Source organism: Pinus tabuliformis, chromosome 3_1 (genome assembly GCF_031772625.1).
Source record: "Pinus tabuliformis cultivar Carrire ecotype Pingquan chromosome 3_1, CPIR1, whole genome shotgun sequence".
Lineage (NCBI taxonomy): Eukaryota > Viridiplantae > Streptophyta > Pinopsida > Pinales > Pinaceae > Pinus > Pinus tabuliformis.
This window is the reverse complement of record NC_142301.1, coordinates 930,601,902-930,625,615: the sequence shown is the minus strand read 5'-3', so window position 1 is coordinate 930,625,615 and position 23,714 is coordinate 930,601,902. Positions and strand designations below refer to the sequence as shown.

Below are 23,714 nucleotides of genomic sequence, written 5' to 3'. Positions count from 1 at the left end.
GGTCTCCAAATTAGTATTAATGCCTTAGTATACTCCAATAGCAAAGGAATGCTTCAGGATTGAAAATCTCAAAATCGCAGAAGGTCGAGGAAGGCCTTAGGGCCTATTGAATAAGACTTAGAAAAGTTCTAGGAATCCTAAAATCAAATATATAGCCTATTGTATATGGTCCCTTTATGAGACTTATGAATCTCTAAAGGAGAACTATTATCACAAAATTGTCGAAAGATTGAAGAACTCAAAAGTTACTCGAAGTGCCAAGCTTATGAAAGAAGCAGCCACATACCTCTATCTAAGATAAACCATCAACTGTTGAAGAGAAAGCATAAAGAGATAAACCTGAAGTAAAGATGAAAGTTATGAGAGGGCATTGTGCTCAAAAGAAGTGATGAATGTGTTCAAATATAAGTATGAGACCAATAGAGGTCGAGTAGACTCAACTAGTTTAAAGAATTCTTCCTTAAGAAGCCAAGCTTGTGGTATTTCAGAACGAAAAAATCAAAAGGAAGTTTGAAATCCTCCCCATCCAAAGAATTGAAGCAAAGCCTGAAGTCAAGGTATGTATCTACTAATAATAATTAATTTGAAATCATGTTTTTCTTGACAACATTCTTGAAATTTTTGAAGAAGTGCATTGAAGTTTGTGAAAGGCACTAGACATCTTTTTATCTCAAGTAGCATTAACAAATTGTTAAGATTGAAGCATATTGCTTGGCACCCATCTTGAAAAGTTTTCTTAGATAGATATTTGAGAGCAAATCTAAATCTTGATGCCCTCTTGAATGTGAGGTATGTATAACTTTTGTTTTGAGTATTTGATCTCTTATCATCATAAGAAGGAGCTCTGTCAGGAAGGACAAAATATGGGTTTGTAGATTTGCATCACTTTGGAACAAGTATGTTTAAAACCCTGTGTAGATATCCTACTCTACAAAATCATATGGAATTGTTAAGGATTGTCATGCATACATCTAATGATGAATGGCATGATGTATTCAAGTATGTTCTAGGTTGATTTCAATAGCCTGTGTATAAAGTGTTGAAGGTGTTAGGACTGTGATGTCTTGTATTACTCCATTGAAAGGTGTGTGGCTATCTCAAAGCAGATTGTTGATTAAAGACATACAGGCAAAATGTTGATGTCATATGTCATATGTGCTATTGTGGAAGAATCCAATATGCTATAGCTCTGAAGGTTGATGTCTCCTTTGGATATGTGGAAAGTTTACATGGAAAAAGAGGTCGAACCCATCTTCAAATTTGAGAATCAAAATCCTCTTGAGGTGATTATGATACTTGAGTTGAAAGGATAAATTAATCAAATATACTTGGTCAATGTGTATATGGATGATACACTCAGACCTAAATGATAGAAACTATTAAAATGAAGTTGCTGCTACAATGAGTTTGGGAAACCGAATTTGGAATGATCAAGAATCATCATCAAGGACATTCAGAGTCTAGGAAGACTGAGTCTTGGCTATGAAGTATTAGACATTTGAATATTTATGGTTTGTAAACCCTAGCAAGCAACCAAACTTGGAAAAGAAAGACCTAGGGTTGGTGTCTGCACTGAAAGAAGAAACCCTAGCTACTGGAAGGATGGAATGACATTGGTTGGTTTGAAAATTGGATTTGTTGACTGCTAAGTTGCACTTGGCAGATATTGTGAAGACTCTATAGCCCAAGACACAAAGTGTACTTCAAATTTTGTTAGAGTTCAGAAGTCAGAAGAGCCTTCCAGCCCCTTTCTCTCTCCCCTTTCTTCTTCAATCCGCAGATTCTACAACCCTACAAGGATATTGTAATAATGTCACTAGCATGATGAATAAAGCTATGTAACAAGCCTAGGAGACTTGGGACTTGATCAACAAGTGAGTACACCCTGGAATGCTCTTTTCACTTGGTTCATTATTCTTGTTTTTTAACGGCGAATAATTCACTTATTTTTTTCACTCACCGCATACCCCCATAGCCGAGTTGATGGCCTGAAGGTTGAGCCCCTAGTCCATCTAAGAGTCTATCATCGATGTATATTTATTATTACCACGCTAGGTTATCTCTGAAATTTCGCAGAATTTTACTAGGTCTAAGTAGGATTTTTTAATAATTAAAAAATTCCCGCAAAACAAGATTTTTAATTAATTTCTATGTAATGATGTAAATAAGTGGTCCTAGGAAATGTTTTGGGCATGTCACTACTCGAAATTCATCCTCGAAGCCCCAACATTATCCTAAGACCCACTTTGAAGGTCAAAAAATGACTTATAGTCCCTCAAAACCCACTTTCTCTAACGTTAATGGGGAAAAGTGAGAAAAAATCCAAAAAAAAAAATTCCTTTTTTCCAAAGTCAAAAAGAGTCAAACAAGTGACAAGGCATATTGAGGGGAATCCAATGACGATGTGACAGTCATGTAGGGCCCACCAAATAAGGCACAATTCATGTACAAAGTCAAAAGGCAGTCAACAAGGTACCACGTTGAGTTCATGAGGCACAACGAAATGTTTGAAGTTCCAAGGTTGATTTGATTTAAATTTAAAGGAATTAAAGTATGGGATAAAGTTAGTGAGTGGGGAATGGACCCCACCTCACTCTCCAATTCTATGCATGATCAGACAAAGAGATAAAACGCACATGCCAAATGAGCTCCACGCAGTCCACTCCAGTCAACGCATCTACAGCGCACGGATTTGGGATCAACGCATGGATGAAGATTGAGTTGGTATTTGATTGTAGATATTTGGGGAGATATGTCTCCACCAAACTTTACACGTGTACCAAGCAGCCAACATAAAGGAACACGTCCAGCTCCACGCAGCAGCCAGTTGACCCACACGTAGAGGACTCATGGCAGTTATATGCATGGCAAATTTGCTTCAATTTTGAGAAGTTTCACACCACAAATTTTTGGCATCATCTTGCTTGAGGATTCATTGGGGAATATGCTCCATTTGCACCTACTATTCATCACACTTATCAGCCCAAATAAGGAACTCGAATTTGGCACATGGGAAAAGGAGAAATATGCTACCACATCACATTCCCTTCTTTAGGCTAACTTGTACTTTGGAGGTTTCCAGGACTTTCTAGACTCAAAGTAAATTCTTTTACAAGATATATTTTGCCCGAAAGGGTCTTATAAACATGATGTTGACTCTCTTGACTCATAACAATAAATCATAAGACCTAACAAACCCTAGAAGCATGAAGAACATGTTTTTACCTAGAAGACCATCAATAAATAACATGAAACCCATGCTTTAAAATAATACCTTTTTATTTTCTTCTTTTGTTTGTTACATAAGATAGATATTGAAATGAGTACAACAACAATTATGAAGACCGAACTAGTTACATTTCCAACACCCACAACTCAATTACCCATGACTTGTGGGAGTACCTCCTAAGCTATACTTTTCAACGCTCCCTTTTAGAGAGGGAGGTACTTCCATTCCTTGGAAATAACTCATTTAGAACACAATCCTCTTTCATGGCATCCATCATTGTCACATAACCTACAATATGAACAACACTCTCCTCAGAAGAGTCCCTACCACTAGAAGCCTCCTACTTCTCCTAATAGGTCTTCAAGCCATTCCAAGGTTCCTTCTTGCCAATTGTAGAAGTCTCCTTTCTTCCCACTAATCATGCTCTTCTCGAGTTGCGAAATCTCCCTCTGACTCTACAAACTCTCACTCAAACTCGACTCCCCATGACTCCATTTTTTGGGTTATCTCCTTACAAACCTAGCACCCAAGGCTTGTGGGAGTACCTCCCAAGCTACCCAATTTTCAACACTATGTTGGTTAATGAAATTTGGTCCCTAAGCTCTAGTAGATATAGTTTCACTATAGATTGTAATTGTAATTTACACTTTTCACTTTATTCTTCAGTTTGAATAAACACATCACAATGCAAAGATATGGTTCTTTACTCCAAAGGCTATTTTCACTTCATTTTGTCTTCATAGACAATTCAACATGGCATAAATACCTTAGTGTTCTAGTTACTTTAGATGACTGATAAAATGGTCTCAACACCTTTCAACCTTAACACCATACGTAAACAAGCCTAGATCCGTCTTAACTCTGAATCTACCAAGCATCGAGAGGGATCAAATCTCTTGAGATTTAAACCTCTTTTAAAGTGAAAGGATATTTGATCCCTATCGGCACTTGGTAGATAAGGAGTTAAGTTACTATGTTAAATTTTGATGGTCAAATTTAACTACCCTACATTAATATTAATTATTTCTTATCACTTTTAATTGATTTTAAAAAATTTAAATTATGATTTTTTTAATTCCTATTAAATTAAATATTATATATAAATATCACGAGTCCATAACTTACTAAACCATTCATTTTAAGTCCCTGGATTTGATTTTGTTAAAGTAGCTTTTGAGAAAAATGTTATCGCCTATAGTTTGGTTATGGCCATTAGTTTTGTACTTTATATTTATTTAATCTATTAGTTTTTTCCCATGATTTTGTTACAGCCCACAGTTTTGTACTTTAAATTTATCCAATTTTTTATTTTTTGTTTGTTAACTTTTATTTTACAAATTAAGATGGCAGATATAGATCATTATATATTTATATAGTCTAAATTTTATATTTGTATATGTTTTAATTTGAATATTAATTAATGTGAATACTATATATTTTTTTTGTATGTTGTGTTTTTATTCTTATATATATATATATATATATATATTCCCTACATAAAAATGTCTACAAACTTTCTTACATTATACCTATGCATCTCCCGAGCACCTCTCAGCGCAACAAAATATTAGATGGCTTTGGATGACTGGCATCTCCTAATAATTAAAAGGTGGAAAGTTAAAGATTCTTGTTTTTCCAAGGTACATACCAAGCCGAATGCATTGCAAATGTAAAGTCCAAGCTGAATAACTAAAATTAGAATCTGATGGCTAATCTTTTTATATTATTTTTGGATAGAGCAATGTAATGATAAACTAACACTTGCCAAAACTTCAGACACGTTGACTGTGGGCAAAATAACTTTTAAACTACTTTAACTCGAGTATTATGAGTGCCTAACTCACCGTAGCAATAGCTCCCGTGTAACTAGAAGGAATAATCAACTTCAACAAAAATGGCCAAAGAATTACCTGCGTACAAAAGCAGAATCAAAAAGCAATGTACATTTCTATTGCCAAATCAGTTCTTGACAGTTTCCCCTTATTAAATCAGCATTACTATCTAGCTACTCAATTCCTCATGCTGCTGATACAAATGAAACAAGAAAAATGAAATGCCTCACCTCACCCACAAAATGTATGCTCATATCAAAAACCATGATCAACAGAAAATGCTCTATACCTCCATCTCAGGGATAGTAATCGCAAGTAATAGCAGTCCTTTCTCACAAACGGTCCTCAATTCAGATGGGGAGACAACTCCCATTTTCAACTGTAAATAAACATTTTACTTCAGTAGTGTCTACCAAATAGTATAAATCGGTATATTACATTAGTGTCTCTAAAATGATGGAATTGTTAGTGATGCTTCTAAGATGACCACAAGGATTTATAAAGAATAGACATGAACACAAATGCAGAAATAACCTCGGTCTTTGCAGACGAAACAGCTTGAAGACCCATTGCAACCTCAAAAGCTTCCTGCTGGTTTTCGTACTCGGAAACGTCTTCTTCTGCAATGGCACACTGTCGCACAAGGAACTCCACAAATAACTCTCCACAAGCACCATCCAAATAGCAATGCGAGGCCATCACCATAATTAGCTGCATTATGATGGAAAACATCTAGATTATATGACACTTCTGTTAACAAATCCTGTGAAAATAAAGTAAATTTGAATTCCCTCTTCCTATATACTTGGGAAACAAATGTTCACTATTATCAGAAGAAACAAGAACAATGCAAAGAATCTATAACCAAAGAAACAATTCAGAAATGAGCAAGAAGTTTTAAGAGTGCTACACCATCAAGGTGTCAGTGTGAACATGAATTAGGAAAAAGGAAATAGGAAAAAGGAAATTGAATCTTGGGACACGTATTACACACATACATAACTCTTGCAATTATTGAACAAATGTGCCCCAGAAATATAAACATTATGGAATGTGTTGTTCCATTTGCAAATTGCACAATATCTCGATGTATCAAGCCAGTTCTACATTAGCATATAAATAAGATTTACGAGGGGGTACAGTTGATTTATTGACAATTGTTTATGATGAGACATGTTAGTGTGTAGTTTTGTGCTAACTTCAATGCTGCATCCATTGCAGTTAACCAACAGAGAAGAGTGAAGACCACAGCTATGGAGGAGTGCGCCCAGCCCCGTCCTCCCCTTCACCCACTCCCAAAGCATGCTCCGAACAGAAGTGCTCAGGGAGCAAACCAGAGCGCGCTCCTGAATCACTCTCATTTGGGAGCGATCATTAGAGGAAATTTCAGCCTAAAAGTGCCCATGAAATCTTCACGTAATTTCCATGTCATAATCTATAAACCAATCAAAATCCATTAAATTTAAAAAGAGGTACATGTCCTAGATAATTTTAAATTGTTTAATTTGGGTATTCGTGAAATATTTTATTATTAATTTTGGTATCGGTGAAATATTTTATCATTAATTTGGGTATTCATGAAATATTTTATTTGATGTTATTTACCTACCTTACCCATATGAATTAGAATATCGAAAAAGTTATTAATGAAGTGTAAATTTAGATATTAGTGAAAAAATATAAATTAAAAATGAGGTTCCATTTAACATTAATAACCATGTGCCAAAAAACACCAAAACAAATAGTCAAAATTCAAATATAAAATATAAATATAGACAGTTATAGTTAAATATAAAATAGTTAAATAATTAAAAAGTACTTAAATATAAAATATAAAATAGTTAAAAATAAAATATAATTATTGTTAAATATAAAAAAAGTCAAATAGTTAAAAAACATATTCCAAAAAGGACAAATTACCAGATTCCGGCCAAAAAATATATTCCAGTCAAAATTGTGGCTTTAGTATACAATGTTGTTAAAAAAACACCAAAAAAGTTATATATATATATATAAACAGTTAAATATAAAGTATAAATATAGGAAGTTAAATTTAAATATAAAATTTATATAGACAGTGATTTTAATAAAAAAGTCATATATTTAGGGGTTTCAATAAAAGTAAAAAAATAGAAATAATATATTAATTTCTTTTATTAAAACTTGTGCTAATAAATATTGTGGAACATAAATAAATGTAAAGTAATATTAAAAATTGTCTGCATGGCATTTTTTATTAATTCCTTGATTTTTCCTTAGGAGGCCACTTTTAAGCTGAAATTTTCTCTAATGTTTTGGGAGCATGCTCTTGCAAAAAAAATTGCTCCCTAGTAGATTTTTTTCTTTTCTTCACAAAAGGAATTTCGCTCTATTGTTCAACACCCTTGTAAAAATATGCGACAAAGCTAGTGAGAAGGAAAAGGGTTGGAGTAACAAATTTTACATGCTCCCATTGTAAAACAACCTACAATAGTTCATATACTTGTGTAAGAAAGCTTCTCTACAAGATTATGCCATGTGATGAAAATAAGACTATATGAGTCAAAACCTGTGATCAAGTCTTAGAAAAAGATAGGAATAGATACAAGATAATACCCAACCGTAATACAATTCCTTCATATAAACCAAGGGTTGCCTTCTAGGGCAAAAAACCCTAGATTAACATAACTTCTACCATTAGAACTTCCACCTAATGAATGGTCTAGATTGACTACAAAATTACAATATTTTACAAGCCAATTTTCTAAAAAAATTCCTTTCAAGGGTGCCCCAACTGGACCCCCTGTTAGGGATTGGGATCCAAATGCGGCCGAAGTGAATCAGGAAAATAATCAGGCTCAACACCCAACATGATGAAAATCGAGATGTTTTAACTTGTGGACCTGTGGTTGATGAAAACCATAACTACTAGATGATTGATGTTATATGGTGTAATCCATGCTTTTATGCCTTTTATAACTAATTCATCATCCCACATGCTTTTGTTGACATATATGCATTAAAATATATAAAAATATATATTATATAAAAAAACGCTCCCGACCTAGAAGCTTTTGAAAATTGTTGCTCCCGCTCCCTCTCCCATTTCCAAGTAGCCTTGGTCAAGACAACATAAAATCAAATGACCTTATCGTGTAAGCAGAATCTCCATTCTTAAAAGTTGACAGAATTGGGAAATGGGAGAACCCAATCAATCTTATGAGAACTTGAACTGAACCAATCAAACCCAATAAATGGAACCCAAAAGAAAACCAGAAAAATGTCCACCGAAAAAAATATAAAATACCCAAAATTTTCATTTAAAAATATATATAAGTGTACATTAATATAAATCCAAAACATTACACACCAAATATACAAATTATCCTCATGTATAGCAATGTAAGTTATGTCGCCAGATACACCAGCCCTAAGGAATGGATTCAAAGACATGGAAAATTTCAAGGGATAATATTCACAAATGGGCTTATTTTCCATGTTTTTTCCAAAAATATATTTGATAATTTCTATTTTTTCTAAAAATGAATCACTCAAATTCTATAGGATAAAATTATTTTACTTTAGAAATCGCGGAAATTTTATAAAAAAAAAATTCATTAGAACTTTGAATATTTTTACAAAAATATCTCCAAACATTTTATAGTTTCCATTTTAGGGACTAGTAAACTTTGCTAGGTTTCTAAACGTTAATATAAATTTCCATCCTTAAAATTTTCCCTATTGAAAGATCCTCGGATAAGATATGTATTCAGATACACATGAAACCACCCAAGTTCTGATATGGAACATATAGCTCACACATGAAACGTATCTTGGATCACACGTGGATTTTTGTATTCATTCTCCTTTCTTGCCATGCATCAAATTGTTGAACCATAGATTCTCTTATGCAATAGTTTTTCGGCCTACTCAAGGAATGTGAACATATGGGTGCCAAATCCCAAAGAACCACTGCCAAGTTAGACCCAAAGAATGGAGTTGAGATATGGGGCTTGTAATGTGTCATGAAATATGTTAAGTATGGTATGGGTGACAATAAACACGCTATCTCAATCTGGGTTTTCCAAGTAGTGCCCCTCCTATGACCATAAGGCCTCAAGGGATGTCCCACTGGACTAGGGCAAAGAATTAAACCCCATGGTGAGGTGAGAAAACAAAATTATAGTCAAGATCAATCAATCTTCCATATCACCCCTTTATCCATACTAAATGCCAAAAACAAACAAGTATAAGCACCCGCTTGCAAAATTATTAAAGTACCTTTTGAATAGCAACCCACCTTCATCCAAGTGCAAATGGCAAATGGTGAGAGGCACATGTATGGCAAATGGTGAGAGGCACATGGCATATCATCGTCAAATTGTGATTGTCAGGGGCTAGTGGCCTTAAGAACCCCTTCATTTTCGCCAAGGCCTTGGTTGGTCGAACTCTATGATGGCTATTAATTGGTATCACTCTATGGACAAAATTGACAGTTTGCAAATATCTTAACAGAATTTCAATAATCGATTGGACTCAATTACCTAACAAATAAACAAAAGGGTCTATAATATGGAAAGTAATGGTGTCGTATTTTCCATTGATAGGAAAATGAATTACCTAGAAGATAGGGGATGGAAGACAAATCTGAATTGAACAAGATTCGTAGGCAATGATTACACCTTATCTCGTCCCCTACTCCAGAGATTGAAGGAAAACAACATTTTCAACCTCTCAGTTGTAGTGTCACAGTTACCTCAGTCTCGTGGCTCAGCAAGGTGGAAATCAGCCCAATATCTCAGCCTTGAAGGAGACCTATCAGCTAAATGGGACCATTACATACACAAGTTAACATGTAACTTCATTACACTCAAGCCGGACACTTTGAATATGCTTTGTTGATCTAAGAACCCCTCAATTGGCATTTTCACCACCAAACTAGGATACAAGCCCTGGTTTGTGGACTCCTTTGAGAGCCACGTTCAATGGTGATGGAGGATAATATGGAAGGTTAGTGCCCCACTTAAATCATAAATCACCTCCTGGCTCAATATAACCAACAAACTCCTCACCTGGGGAGTTCTCTCCAACAGAGGATGGCAAGGTCCAGGTTGTTGGGAAATCCAAGGAGTTGGCAATTAAGTGATTTACCTTATTAATGACATTATCTTTTGATGTTTGTATTATTATTAGTTCCTTCGATTTATCTTTTCTTATCATCAAGACTAATGCCAAGCAACAAATAAAAGAGTACAAAAAATGTAGGCACACTGCCAGGGCAAAACCTCCCTCGAGGGGAAAACCCAATCACAAATTCTTCCTTCAGTAGATTCAAGATGAGACGACCAAGACCCTTACAACTTAGACTCGAGACTTCCTCCATCCATCAAGTCAATAGTTCCAATAGCAATCATTCTTCTTCACACTTCGATCCTTGCAATGGCACCGAACTAGTATCACTGTGATAGCACCAAAACACTGGAGGATCATGACTTCATCACTGAGATAACATCGTGTCATTCACTGTGGCAGCAATGTGATAGCACCAAGATACATCACCGAAATGTTAAAGCACCGAACTGTGATCCCTGTATCCTATCTGAGTTCCTTTAAACTTAGACCAAACCATGACCATTCTTCACTGTTGTGGCACAGATTTATTGTAGCATCACTGCACTTGTGTCAATTCGACCTTCACTTCAGAGATATCGACACTTTTATTTCAGAGATAGACCAAGCTACATTTCAAATATATCCGAACTTCTTTTTTGAGACATCCGAAATTGTCCTTCTGGGATAAGAAACCTTCAACATTGGCTGAGGCTAAAGAGATGGCAATGGAGGTCGAAGAAAACCTACGAATCTCTAGACTAGATGTCAATGACCATCCCAAGGCAAAGATGGAGGTCAAAAGGGAAAAATCCAAAGATCAACACGAAGAAACCCTTCTGGCCATCCTCAAAAAAATGGAAAATCTTAGTGAAGAAGTGAATTCATGAGATAGGCTTTACATGAACAAAATCATTGCCTTGGAAAGGGCCCAAAAATCTAGCTACATTCCAAAAGGGAAACCCTTTCCTAAAAAGCAAAATGAAGAGGACAAGCCAAGTTCATCTCAAGTCCCAAACACCTTAGCTCTGACTAATGCAGTGGAGCAAGATTCATCTTCCGAGGATGAGCAAAGTGAAAAGGACGAAAGTGATGATGAAGAGTCAGATAAGCAAGCTAACCTTGTAGAATCCGATGTCTTCAACATTTTGTTAGGGGGTTCCTACACTCATGCTCCCATTAGTGAGGTCACCTTTAAAGAAAAGGAAAAGGAACCCATACTTAATGCTAATGATAGTGGAAGATTCAAAGGGCTTCAATATTCATGAAAGGGCAATAATAAGGGCCTCGCAACGGTTAAGGAACCAAGCAAAGATGACTCAACTCCTAAGCAAGTCTCTCAAAAGGCACCTCTCCCTAAAAATCCTCCTAAAAAGGATCCCCAGAGGAAAGAAAACACCAAGAAGAAGGAGAAGGGCAAAGAGGTTGGGCTTAACATTGACATAGAGACTACTATAGGGAAAATAACTATACTCGTTCCTTTGAAAGAGATTGTGAAACTTCCAGAGCAACAACAAAAAATTGAGAAATCCCTAGGTTTTGAGGAGGAAGAATTACCCAAAGACTTGCAAAACATTCACCTTCCTAATCTTAACCCTGGGTACTATTCAAGGGGGCCCAATATTCCCGAAGAGACAATAATAAAGACCCCACAAACTCCAAAGAGCCTAACAAAGAGGACACTTCTCCCAAGCAAAATCCTCCCAAAAATGTCCCCTCTAAAGAGCCTCCCAAAGAGAAAGCCCTTTCAAGGAATCTTCCGAAAAAACATTCCCAAAATAAAGTTGAACAAAAAAAGGGCCCTCAAAAGGGAGAAAGCACCAAAAGGAAAGAAAAAAGGGAAACATGTTGGGCTTAACATTGACATGGATGTTGTTATTGGAAAGATGATGGTATATGTCCCTCTAAAGGAGATTGCTAAGCTTCCTGAGCAAGGACAACAAATTAAGAAGTCCCTGGGTTTTCAAGAGGAAGAATTGCCTGAAGACTTGCAAAACATTCACATTCCCGATCGTAACCTCAGACATGAACCTTTCATGCTCACTTTGGCTGTCAATGACCTTTACCTCCATAATTGTATGCTCGACTCGAGGGCTTCCACAAACATTATGCCGTTCACTGTTATGAAGCAATTGGGTCTCAGCATCACCCGACCATACAAGAAAGTGTGTGGATTTAACTCCAAAGCTATGGAAGTGGAGGGTCTCATTAAAGATCTTAAGGTTTCTCTAGCTAGGAATCGCGACATATCTCTCCTCATGGACATTGTTGTCATCGATATTCCTAATGTATAAGGGATGTTGCTATCTAGGAAATGGAGAGCCATTGTTGGGGGCCATGTTCAAATGGATCTATCATATGCTACCATCCCTCAATCCAATGGGACCCCTTTCATCCTTCATAGAGAACCTACCTACCTATCTCATGTGATTGAACCCGGTCCCTACTATGAAGCACATAACACCGAGAAGCCCTCCCCCATTCTCCCTTCACAAGAGGTTTGTATCCTTAAAAGACCAAATCACAAGCCCAGCAAGAAGTGGGAACCAAAGAAAGAATACAAAGTTGGGGACTTGGTCTTGGTGGACAAGGAGTTCGTCCCCGTCAAGATTCATGGGAAAGTTGGGGATGACTATTACTACATTGCCAAACTCAACGACGAGCTTTGGCCTCAATCGATCAAAATAAGTCGTATCACTCCTTTCCTTGATTCTTGATGTTGTACTATATGCAAGTTAGAGTAGGATGCATTGCATAATGATTTTTGCATTAGAACTAGTTGCATATGATATTTCTCATAATAGATTAGATTGCATATAAAATATATATATATATATATATACACATGATTTGCCTATTTTATTAGTTTATGGGCTAACATTAAGCATGGGTGATCATCAAACACCGTGAAAAACATTTTATCCTGTGGCTTTGACCTTTGACATGTGAAGATAACAAGTATATGATGACCAAGAGATTGTTGGAGTTCTCGTGACCTCCCATTCGAGCAGCCTCAGCCACTTCTACGAGAGATCACATCCCAGTTGGAGCCAGATGTTACCCACCACCTTGTGGGTGGTATCCCCAGGAGAAATTTTTCTCCATGATGAGCCTTAACAGGCAACCCCTTGATGCCTCCTACTAGCTCGTTGTGCCATTTCTCTGCCACCTGAGCCAGCCTTGTGATCCCTCACCCACCTATATTGATCTTATGTTTGAAGGTGGCCTCCCGAATCTAAAGGTATGTCTTGTCATTTAGTAATTGAGTATTGGATTTACTTATCATGGATACTTCTAGGTATCGATTGATGGGGGGATTTGGCGGAAAGAGTGGACTTAGTTTGTGCTCCTGTCCCCTTGATCTCTTTTGGTTTTTACCCTTGGATCTTAGTCCCGTGGGATCTCCTTTATTGACCATTTGGTTCTAGGGTGGTACTACTTGGGAAACCTTGATTTTGGGTGCATGATTTGGCTCCTTTATCCGCACATACCACTCTCTTTCCACTCACTATATCTCCATTCATCTTTTCTCCCAACTAGGTCCACATTCCCATGTTGGGTCCACATAGGGCTAGCCTCCCTATCCCCTTGCCCCCACCTTGGGTCAGGCCTAGAATGATGCCCCGGAGGTTGAAGCAAATAAAAGAAAAAGTGAAAAGCATAAATGGCCACAATTAACAGGAAATTGTACCACAAAATGCAAAAGTTGGTCAGGACAAAAATAATTAGCACGTGGGAAAAATCCGACACATGAGCTCTACCCCATCCATGGCCATCACCCTGGTTCCATAGGCCCTAGATGAGCCTCCTCTATCATTCAGGAACCCATGATTGTCCCAACCCCTGGAGGGCAATGAATCGCCCTACCTCAAAAGGGGTAATCATTGTATATTATACACAGCATGCTCTTGTCCTTTGAGCCTCAAGCAGTTAATTAAAGAAAAGTCATAAAAGGTAAAAGCCATATAAAGAAGGGTGGAAAAATCAAGGTCGAGGCACCTCATGTACCACGACTGCTCCCTCCTATACATTATACACCCAGGTGTGGGCTTCCCCTTATCTAGCTACCCCTATGCCCCATTATGTGGCCCAGGGCAGCCCCTCTCATTCCCTATTCCATCTCACCTATTTGTCACTTGACGGTCGAAACCATCTAATAAGGTACTTGGCTAACCCCCTTTGGAGTTTGGACACACTAGCACATGCCAAAGCCCAATACGAAAGGGCATGTCATTACGAAGTGCCCACTTTGTTATCCATGGTTTGTAAGCTCCTTTACCCGATTATTCTAATGATTGATTGTACTTGAAGCCTATGGGATCTTGACCCCCAAAGAGCCACATTGGCACATGTAGGGTGTGCATAGAGAGCCATCGGCCTCCACAACAGCAGACAACACTCCACAGATCTTCATGGATGTTCAAAGACTACTAGCGATCCACTTTTGGGACGATGGTGATATGATTGGTACACTACGCCCAACGAGCCCCCACAGGAGGCCCACACTCCTGGCAGATATCCCAGCACTTGTACGATGTCATGGCAACATTCATTCCACCATCTGGACCATTGCAGTGGATCTACAGACATCTTTGATTCATATGGAGACCCATGGGGTCATTGATGTGCCCTCAAACCCACTAAGAGTACCACAGGTCTACCACTTGGAGAACAAGGGGCCACCCCCTTGTCTATCATATTCCGAGGAATTTATTCCTCAATATGGCACTTCAGGATGTTATTGAGCCTTTGGAGGGCCCTACGACATGCATACATCATTATTTGGCCCCTTGTGAGGCTTATTCTTACATTATGAGCTGGTATTGTGGGCTTGTCACCATTAGGAGTTATTATTATTTTATCTTTAGGAGCCCATAAACTAATTTGAACTGATTAGGAGGCTATATATTGATGTTAGATACATTCATTTGTATCATCACTTAACTTGGGATCTCTCTAGTCTTAGAGAATTTTTGCACTTTTTTCCATGGAGGATATTTTTGGAGATGGATGAATTTTGATGTATGGATTTGGGCTATTTCTCTTATCTTGGAGCTTTGTTATGCAAACAAATTGTTGGTTGGATATACTCTATAACTTTGTAAGTTCCTTTTATCGTTGTTATTCTTGTTGTTGCATACTGCTAAAAATAGGGTTAGTTGATGCATTATTGTAATGTGGAATTGAGCAATGTTTTAATTATTAAATAAATGGGCCATTGATATATGAATGAAATGTCCTAGATATTATTTATCTCGAGAAGCTTGCATCATTTGCTTTAAAGTATAAATGCTTGAAAGTCGCTTTTCTTTTCTTACTATCTACATTGGATGAAGTTGACTTTCTGGGCCTCCTTGATCAAGAATCCAAGTTCTTACTCATTACCATCCTTGACTCCATATCCCCAAGTGAATTATGCATTGGTTCCATAAAAAGGGTGATCACATTAACCTTATTTTCACCAATTTTCCCTTTTTTCCTAAGTCTAGACCCAGTGGGTCACCTAGGGCATCTATTTCTCAGCAATCGGCCCAAGGAAAAATTTCGATCTTCTCTAGGCTACTATGCTGGTGGGTCCCCTCCCTCTCCTCGAAATTTGAGGCCATTCTGACGGTGGAATCTTTGGGAATCACAAGCCCTAGCTCTAGGACCGAATTTTGCTTAGTCATCTCCAAGGCTAGACACTAATAGGATCAATTCAACCTTCTGAAGTGAATATTCTTGTTCGACCCTTTCCCTTCACCTTGTCTGGGATATGAACATCATTGCTTGCGACATTCCATCCCTGAACCTGGGCTGGGTCCACTTAGCCCCGTGTGGTCCCACTTCTCAATAAAGACTATTTGTCAAAGACCATTTGGGAGTCCAAGATTTCAAGGATTATAGGGGTCGAGAAACTCCTTTATAGACCTATTCTTTCTCCCTCAACCCTCCAATTCTCACCCCTTACCCCTAGTGGACCGAGTCCCTTGCTTAAAGAGCAAGCAAGTTCCATTCTTCATTCCATCCTTGGGAAAGGGTTTTCAAGGTCACTTCTCACCTATCCATTGACATCTACTTTATAAAGTGATCCCTACACTATCGAGACTCCTCCCGTCGGTGAAAGTTTGTAAAGAGAAGGGCGACTTAGTTGTGGTGACGGTGGGCTAAGCCTCCACCGTTGCCCTTGACCTAGCAATTTCCCTCTTAAGAACCCCCTTTAGGTCCCCTGCTGGTTTGAGTGGTAACAGGTATCAAATAAATTAATTTTTGAAAGTCCCCTGCCAAGTAAAAATATTGGAAATTTCAAGAAAAATTGGACCCTTGGGCCTTGCTGGTTAAGTCAAGGTCAATTTTTTGAGGAAATTGGCTCAAAATAATTAATTTTGAGCTAATAAAAAATGGGTTAAATGAGAAATTCTAAAATTCCTCAAAAAATAAAGATTTTCGATGGTGGAGATTAAAAAATGATCAAGCATTTATCAACAGTCGAGATTATTTTGACGAGTATCAAGCCAACTAGTCGTTTTTTACTAGGAGGATTTATTTATAAAGTAGAAAAGCCAATTGCTTCTCGAAACAGAAAATTTTGTAAAGAAGCTCTGAGTCAAAGCTTTGCTGCTGTAACTTTTTTCCGGAAATAATAAAAGACTTTGGGGTTTCTCCATGGTGGTGTTCCTCTTCTGCTTCTTGTGGTAATTTTTTAGAAAATAATCTTAATGCTCTATTGAATAATATTTTATGAGTTATTATTTCATTATCCAATGTTCGGATTAACTATTTGCATAGGTATCTTGCTTTAGTTAATGGGTTTAGAAAAGCATTTTAACTTGATTGATCTAGCAGGTATCTCTAGATCTTGAGGGTTATGGTGTCTATCTAGCCCCTATTGATCTAATAACTTGATCTTAAGTGTGTAGAGAATTTATGGTATTCAGATCTTGGGCATGAGGGGAAGTCTTCGGTTGGACCAGCCAACTCCCAAGACAAGAAAGCTTAAGAGCCCACTTTGTTAAATTTCAAGGCTTATCTAACAATTGGTTTTGCAGAGATCTTGGCCATTGCTCACCATAAAAATTTATTTATCTTATCTATTTAAATTTATTTGTGCTATAATGAATTTATCTGCTAATTAGAGCTTGTAATTTTATTTGTAGATATTGTAAATTAATTTGTGCATAATTTTTAATAATTTTTTGGGCTCATGTATTTTATTTTTCATTGTGTAAATATTTCCACTAACCCTTTGTAATTTTAATTTCTCATTGTATATAATTAATTTGGGGGTTTTATTTTGAAATTTTTTTAGATATTGTGGATGGCTATTTTGATTTAGCCTGCAGGTGCCAAAGACCAAGATATTAGCGAAAAATCTGAACAAGAAGACGAGGGTTTTCCTCATAAATTTGTTTGGCAGGTCAAATTTTTCGAGGATTGAAGAAGAAGCTGGCATTTGAGGATTCCAGACCTCAGAAACCCTAGATAATTAGGGTTTGAGGCCCCATTTTCTGAAGACTGTTAGCCTATTTGGCTCATTTTCGGAAGGCCACATTTGTTCTAAGGCTAGATCAGGCCTAAGTTGGTGCCTGCAAGCCCTACAGGGGCTAATCTGACTGCAAATCAAGGGTTTGATCCATAATTTTTGCAAAAAACTTCAAAACCTAACTCCAGTTTGCATTGCAGGCCCATTTGATCAAATCTGGAGTCCAAAAATTTCATATTTCAAGGTTATCTAGGGCTGCTAGGGCAGCCGCAGGGATTTTTGGGGCTAAAAACCCTAGCCGCATGCCTGTTGGGATTGTTTACTCTAGCCACAAACTACTGGAGGCATCACAGATACATCTATATGCTAATCTGCCCTCATTGCAGGCCTAAACGAAAATTTTGGGTTTTTCAATTTGGTTTTGACTTGAAACTTTGTCAATATAAGTTCTGAATGCTCATAATTTTTTGTTTTGAAGGCTGATTGTTGGTGGTTGCAGACCTAGCATGTCAATTTGGAGAGGTCTCGATACTTATTTGTGGCCAAAAATTTGTGTTTTCAGAGCTTGCATTGATAAACCAGCTAGTAAGGGAAGACCACAAGGCATTAGGGTCTCAACTCCTTCCCAACCGTAGCATTTTTTATGACTGTTAAACTCTCAGATCTGAAGCATGATAATGTAGAGCCTAATCACATGGAGATCTAGCAATAATAAGTCCTAAAAACACTAAAAACTGCCACAGTAATCACAAGAAGTCTGTAAGTTTTCTATCTCTTGTCCTTGCATAACTATAATTTCTGTGGTCAGATTTGAAAGCTACAGTGGCCGGTTTAATCTTGCAGTGGCATCTCAGTGGTACCTTTACAGTATTTTGAGTATTCGATAGTGTTCCTGGCATGTGGTGATTGGTTGTGCACTGATTGCATCATCTAAGAAGTATGATTTGAGGTTGCAGCTACACTTTTATCTCAGCATCTAGTTTGCTATTGTGTATTGGTTCTTCTATGTTTGCATCTAAGAAGTATGATTTGAGGTTGCAGCTACACTTTTATCTCAGCATCTAGTTTGCTATTATGTATTGGCTCTTCTATGTTTGCATTAAGTGGACTATCACATATTGGCAAATAAACTACAGCAGTGGACTAACATCTCCTAACAGTTGTATCTTTTGAGGTCTGGTGCACTCTTTCCATTTCTGAAGTGACCATTGTGCATTTACTGAGGCATTTGGATAGCTGAGTTGGTATTTGCAAGCATAGCCTTGTTAGTTCTAGCTGTGAGGATATAAGGTCTGATCTTATTGGCTTTAAAGACTAAAAAATGTGGTTGCAGGTTTGCCTTGGCCATTAGAAGAGGAAACATTGCATTTTGAAGCCTAAATGTTGGAATATGGTCACTAATCTTTCCATTGCAGGTTTTGAAGGAAAACCCCAAGGCCTTAGGAACTTTGTCTTCCACCACTCGTTGACTGTCTTAAGAACAATCAGATCTGAAGTATTTGATTACAGACCCTAATCTCTGGATAACTAATAAATATAAGTCCTAGAGCACTAAGTCAGCACATAATAATTTACAAGTGTTTGGCTCTCATTCTTGCACCTTTATTTGTGGACTGATCTTGTTAGACAGTGACATTTTCTATGGTCTGATATAAGAATTTCAAGAGTCCAATCTTGTTACAGAAGTCTGAAATCTGAATTTACAGTGAATTTGCAGTGACATCTTTACGTTGCTTCCAGCACTATGCTTGTTTATTTAGCATTGGCATTGTTCCTTGCACTAATCTCATCCTTAAATGGACTGATATTTCTCAACAGTGGTATCTTTTAAGCACTGGTGTATTCCCTCCATCTCTGAAGCATGCTGGCAGCCTTCTTATGCATCTCTACAGTTTGGTACAGTAATCTTAATATCATAACTGGTTGTTGGCTCATGTTCCTTGTGAAGAGACAGCAGATTGATAATTTTTCCTAGAATACTAATCATTTTATCTTGGTTATCTCTTTGCCTAAGTTATACTGCATGATCAGAGGATTGCATTGGCTTTGTTGTATTGGAGTCTTATTGCATCTTGACAGATTATGCTTGTGTAATCTCAAGGATCCAATTGATATATAACATAAGTGAAAAAGAATCTTGATAAGCTGGCTTCACTGTTTTCATCAAGTAGGCTTGAGATATTCTCTTAAGTGCTAATCTATAATCTTGAAGCAATCTAATTGCACCATCTCATTTGGCATTTTGAGAGCTTCTTCTTGAACTTGGATATTGTTATTTGCATTGCTCATATTTGATATTGTGCCATCTCATTGTACTAACATCTTTCCCTTGCAGCATTGTTTATCTTGTAACTTGAGGCCATTACTGTGCAAGTTCATAATTCTTTGAGCATTATATCAAGGCACTTGTCTCTTACTGTTTCATCTTAAGTGTCATATTGATCTCAGTGAAGTTATCAATCAAACATTGCTCAGTTTAATAACGTAACTTGCCTTCTAAACTTAATTCAAGCTACTAAGAAAAGTGATTGCTCTGCCTCAATTCTCCTAGAACTTGTTCCAACAAGTTTCCCCTTTTCCATCTACCCTTAGGGACTACCCCCCTTGACTTAGCTAGGAGAGAATCTAAACGGAGTGAGTAGGCATTAGAGTGACAGCCCCTACTCTGAGCTTTGTGCCTTAGGTGTACACTTTAGGTGACAACACATCCTTTTACTTGAATTTTTGGCATTACCATTAATTGCTTCAAGATGTTTGAGAGTAGTTCCAACCTTATACGATTTCAAATGGATAAAGTAGAATTTTCGATCCCACTCAAAATCTAGTAGACGTAATAGTTTTTAGCATTTCAAGATTGGGGGGAATTCCAACATTTCCATTGGACTCTGTCATGTACGAGGGCACGGAACTAGCAGTTACTCAAGAGCACCAAACCCTATATGTACCTTGATGTTAGTGGTATTGATTGTTGAACTCCTATGTCATGACCCTAGTAAAGACGTACCCATCACTCAAACAAAATCTCGATTTGACATATTAAGTTGTTCCCATCTTATTTTAATGCTTAGAGGTTCATATCGATGATGAGGATCCCAATATAGGTAATAATTTTGATGATATGTAGGTATTTTTTGTAGCATGAATTTTTCTCTTGAATGCGAGATACCACCTAGAGCGGCCTCTTTGCTGATGTATCTTTTATCCAAAGATGGATTACACTCTGTGTTGTTTGCGTTATATGTAACCTTACTTGCTCTATATATGAGAAACTTTGCATGTTGGCGTATAATGATTTGGATTCATATGGATGCAAATGAATCTACATGTTCTTTTTTTCAAATTTTGAATATTTAATTTTTTTTTATCAACTTATTGTTTGGGCTGGCTTTTTTCTAGTTGCAGTTCACTTCCTAGCTTTGGGGTCAACCAGTTTGATGACTGATTCGGCTTTGATAACATTGCTCAAAGTTTGAACAAAGATTAAAACATTAAAAAAATAGAAAAATGCCACAACAAGAAACATTGAAGCAACTTACCACCAAGGAACCAAAACAAATCCAAGCAACCCCATTGAAATTGTTAAGTTATGGTATGTTCTAGGCTTAGAGCAATTTACTTATCTTTCTTATTATATCCACAGATTAGCAATCACATGTACATTAAATAAAGTGCAGATAGAACATTTAAACGATCAACAGAAAACAAGCCAAGACAAGAGACACAAGATGTGGCAGCTAGCCAGGGATAAACCCCAATATGGGGAAACCCTTTGATCAAATCTTCTTTTATCTTCAATAATTCAGTAGAGAGAAATAGTACAAAGATCTGATTTATATCAGCAGCAGCAAACCCTAGATCAAATTCGTCAAGTCTCCACCGGTGAGTCGTTCACCGTGCACCAGTCCAAGACTTCATTGTGCACCAGTCCAAGACTTCGCCGCACATCAGTCAAGACTTCGTCGTGCACCAGTCCAAGACTTTGCCGCACATCAGTCCAAGACTTCGTCGTGCACCAGTCCAAGACTTCGCCGCGCATCAGTCCAAGACTTCGCCGTGCACCAGTCCAAGACTTCGAATGACCTGTTTCGGCTCGGGTGAGAGAGAGAGCCTTTCTGCGCAGGAGAGAGAAGAGACTCTTTTCTTGTGCAGGAGAGAGAGAGATATGATGAGAAGTGAGTGACCAAATGAGGAGGAGTCATCCTGTATTTATATCCAAACGTTGAAGGTGAACAGATGTGCCTGTTGGGCGTCTGAGCCTACATAAGTTGTTGGCCGACTTTGATAGTTTGTCAATAATCAAAATAAATGCTTATCGGAATCGAATGATCTTTAGATCAATCCTACACCTCTCGACGAGAGGAATCTAGGAAAAATATTATCAGCCATGAATAAGGTGACCCACATGGAGTTTGGCCCTAGTTGCCAATTTTAACAGAAATAGATAAGTTGTTAGATGTGAAAATCCAAGTTGTGGAGAAAGGAACCAATATACATCCAATCAACATCATAACTCAGAAATATGCAAATCTAGTTGATGGACGGATATCTTTAGACATTGAAGTACAAACAATGGAAATTCCAAGTATCTCGAAAAAATGTTCATGGATCACCAAAGTGACTCCATTGTGCAAAGAAGACATACTACCAAAAGTGAAACAATAAAGCACTACAAATATGGTAAGAAAAATCCATGTTAAAAGGATGCCTTGGGGTTCATTTAGAAAGACACACGGAGAGAACGAATTGATCTAGACTTCGATTTTTGGAGCTAGGAAGCTGAGAAATTCGAACTAAGTAATCATTCTGCAGCATAGGGGCAAGGATAGTTCAGGAATACTAGGCAAAGAGGCGGAGAGCCACTAGTGGAGGCAGCGCAGCATCTAGAGGAACTGACGTTGGGCCAGTCTGGGCCCACGCAAGCCTGATGCAGAGCCAAAAGAGCCAACGCAGAAGTGAAGTTGCCCTCATGCAGAAATCCAGAACTGTCGGGGAGCTGCCAGAACAGCCGGGAGAGGATGACGCAGAAGCTCCAGGAGGCAGAAGAGACAGCGCAGAGCTGACGCAGAGCATGTAAGGCTAACGCAGGGCCAACGTAGAGATAGCCGGGGTTAGACAGTTCTATTGTTGGATTAGCCACAAAATGTCGGGTAAAGTGAGGTAATCTCACTCAGTTTTCCGCCATTATATTTTTCTCTTTAACTGGATTGTCGGGACAGCATCCAGCATTGTATTCAGAACTATTGCTTAATAATATAAAACCCTCAGAGTCGCTGCACCAGTTTATCCGCATTGGTTTTTTCTCTAGACTATTTTGTCCAAAAATAACGGTGTCCTATGTATCTTGTTCTTTGCTCAGTTTCTTGTTTCATGTAATCATATTAAATTGGTGTAAGTTGCAGAATTAATTTACTTCAGTGTTTTTCGGAAAGTAACTTGGTAATGTATATTAAAATCAAGTAGGAGAAGTAAATTCAGTTTTGCTGTAGTAGGGGTTCCTTGAGTCTAGGAATTTTCACATGGTATCAGAGGATTGATTTTGAAACAGGAAGAGCAAATTTAGCGTTGAGCAGAGACCCCAATAGCTGCATTTGGCAGCAATTCGAATCCCCTTGAAGGGATTGCGCAGTCCTTGCTGAGAAAGCAAAGATTCCGAGGAAATCTCTCTCTGAGAGAGTCAATAGAGAGGTACGATTTCTGGTTCGTGAGCTTGCAGAGGCAGAGGAAGTGACGCAAAGCCTCAACGCAGTGCTTGAAGGGCGCAGTTTCTGCGGGGCAGAAATCTGCCAAAAAAGAGCGAAGACACATAGAAGGGGAATTTTCTCCTCAAAGGACTTTTCTCGCCAAAAGTTTCAATTTTTTGTTGATTTGTGGTAGCATCGGATGTGCTCTAGCCACAAAAATTGGTGGAGAGGCTAAAGCACATGAGATCTCCAAAACCCAGAAATCGTTTAGAGAAATTCTACCCAGATGAGGAGATATTAAAATAATTAATATTTTTACTGAGATCTTAAGTATAAACTTAGGAAAATTAAAATATTAATGTGTATTAATATAATTTTGGGTTAGAAGGTTCCAAGCGACGAGGATCAAGCCAAATCTAATC

At 37.7% G+C, this 23,714-nt stretch overlaps 1 protein-coding gene across 5 annotated transcripts in view; it reads right to left on the bottom strand.

Annotated features, from left to right (window-relative positions):
• LOC149190806 (ARM repeat superfamily protein) overlaps positions 1-23,714 on the bottom strand; it is a 500,919-nt gene that overhangs the window by 349,828 nt on the left and 127,377 nt on the right. For all 5 annotated transcript variants that reach the window (XM_089412272.1, XM_089412273.1, XM_089412269.1 and 2 more), the window contains 3 exons: positions 5,596-5,772; positions 5,351-5,440; positions 5,074-5,139 (listed from right to left, as the gene is read on the bottom strand). In XM_089412272.1, the coding sequence (XP_089268398.1) occupies positions 5,074-5,139; positions 5,351-5,440; positions 5,596-5,772 (333 nt within the window). The remainder of the gene's footprint in view (positions 1-5,073; positions 5,140-5,350; positions 5,441-5,595; positions 5,773-23,714) is intronic.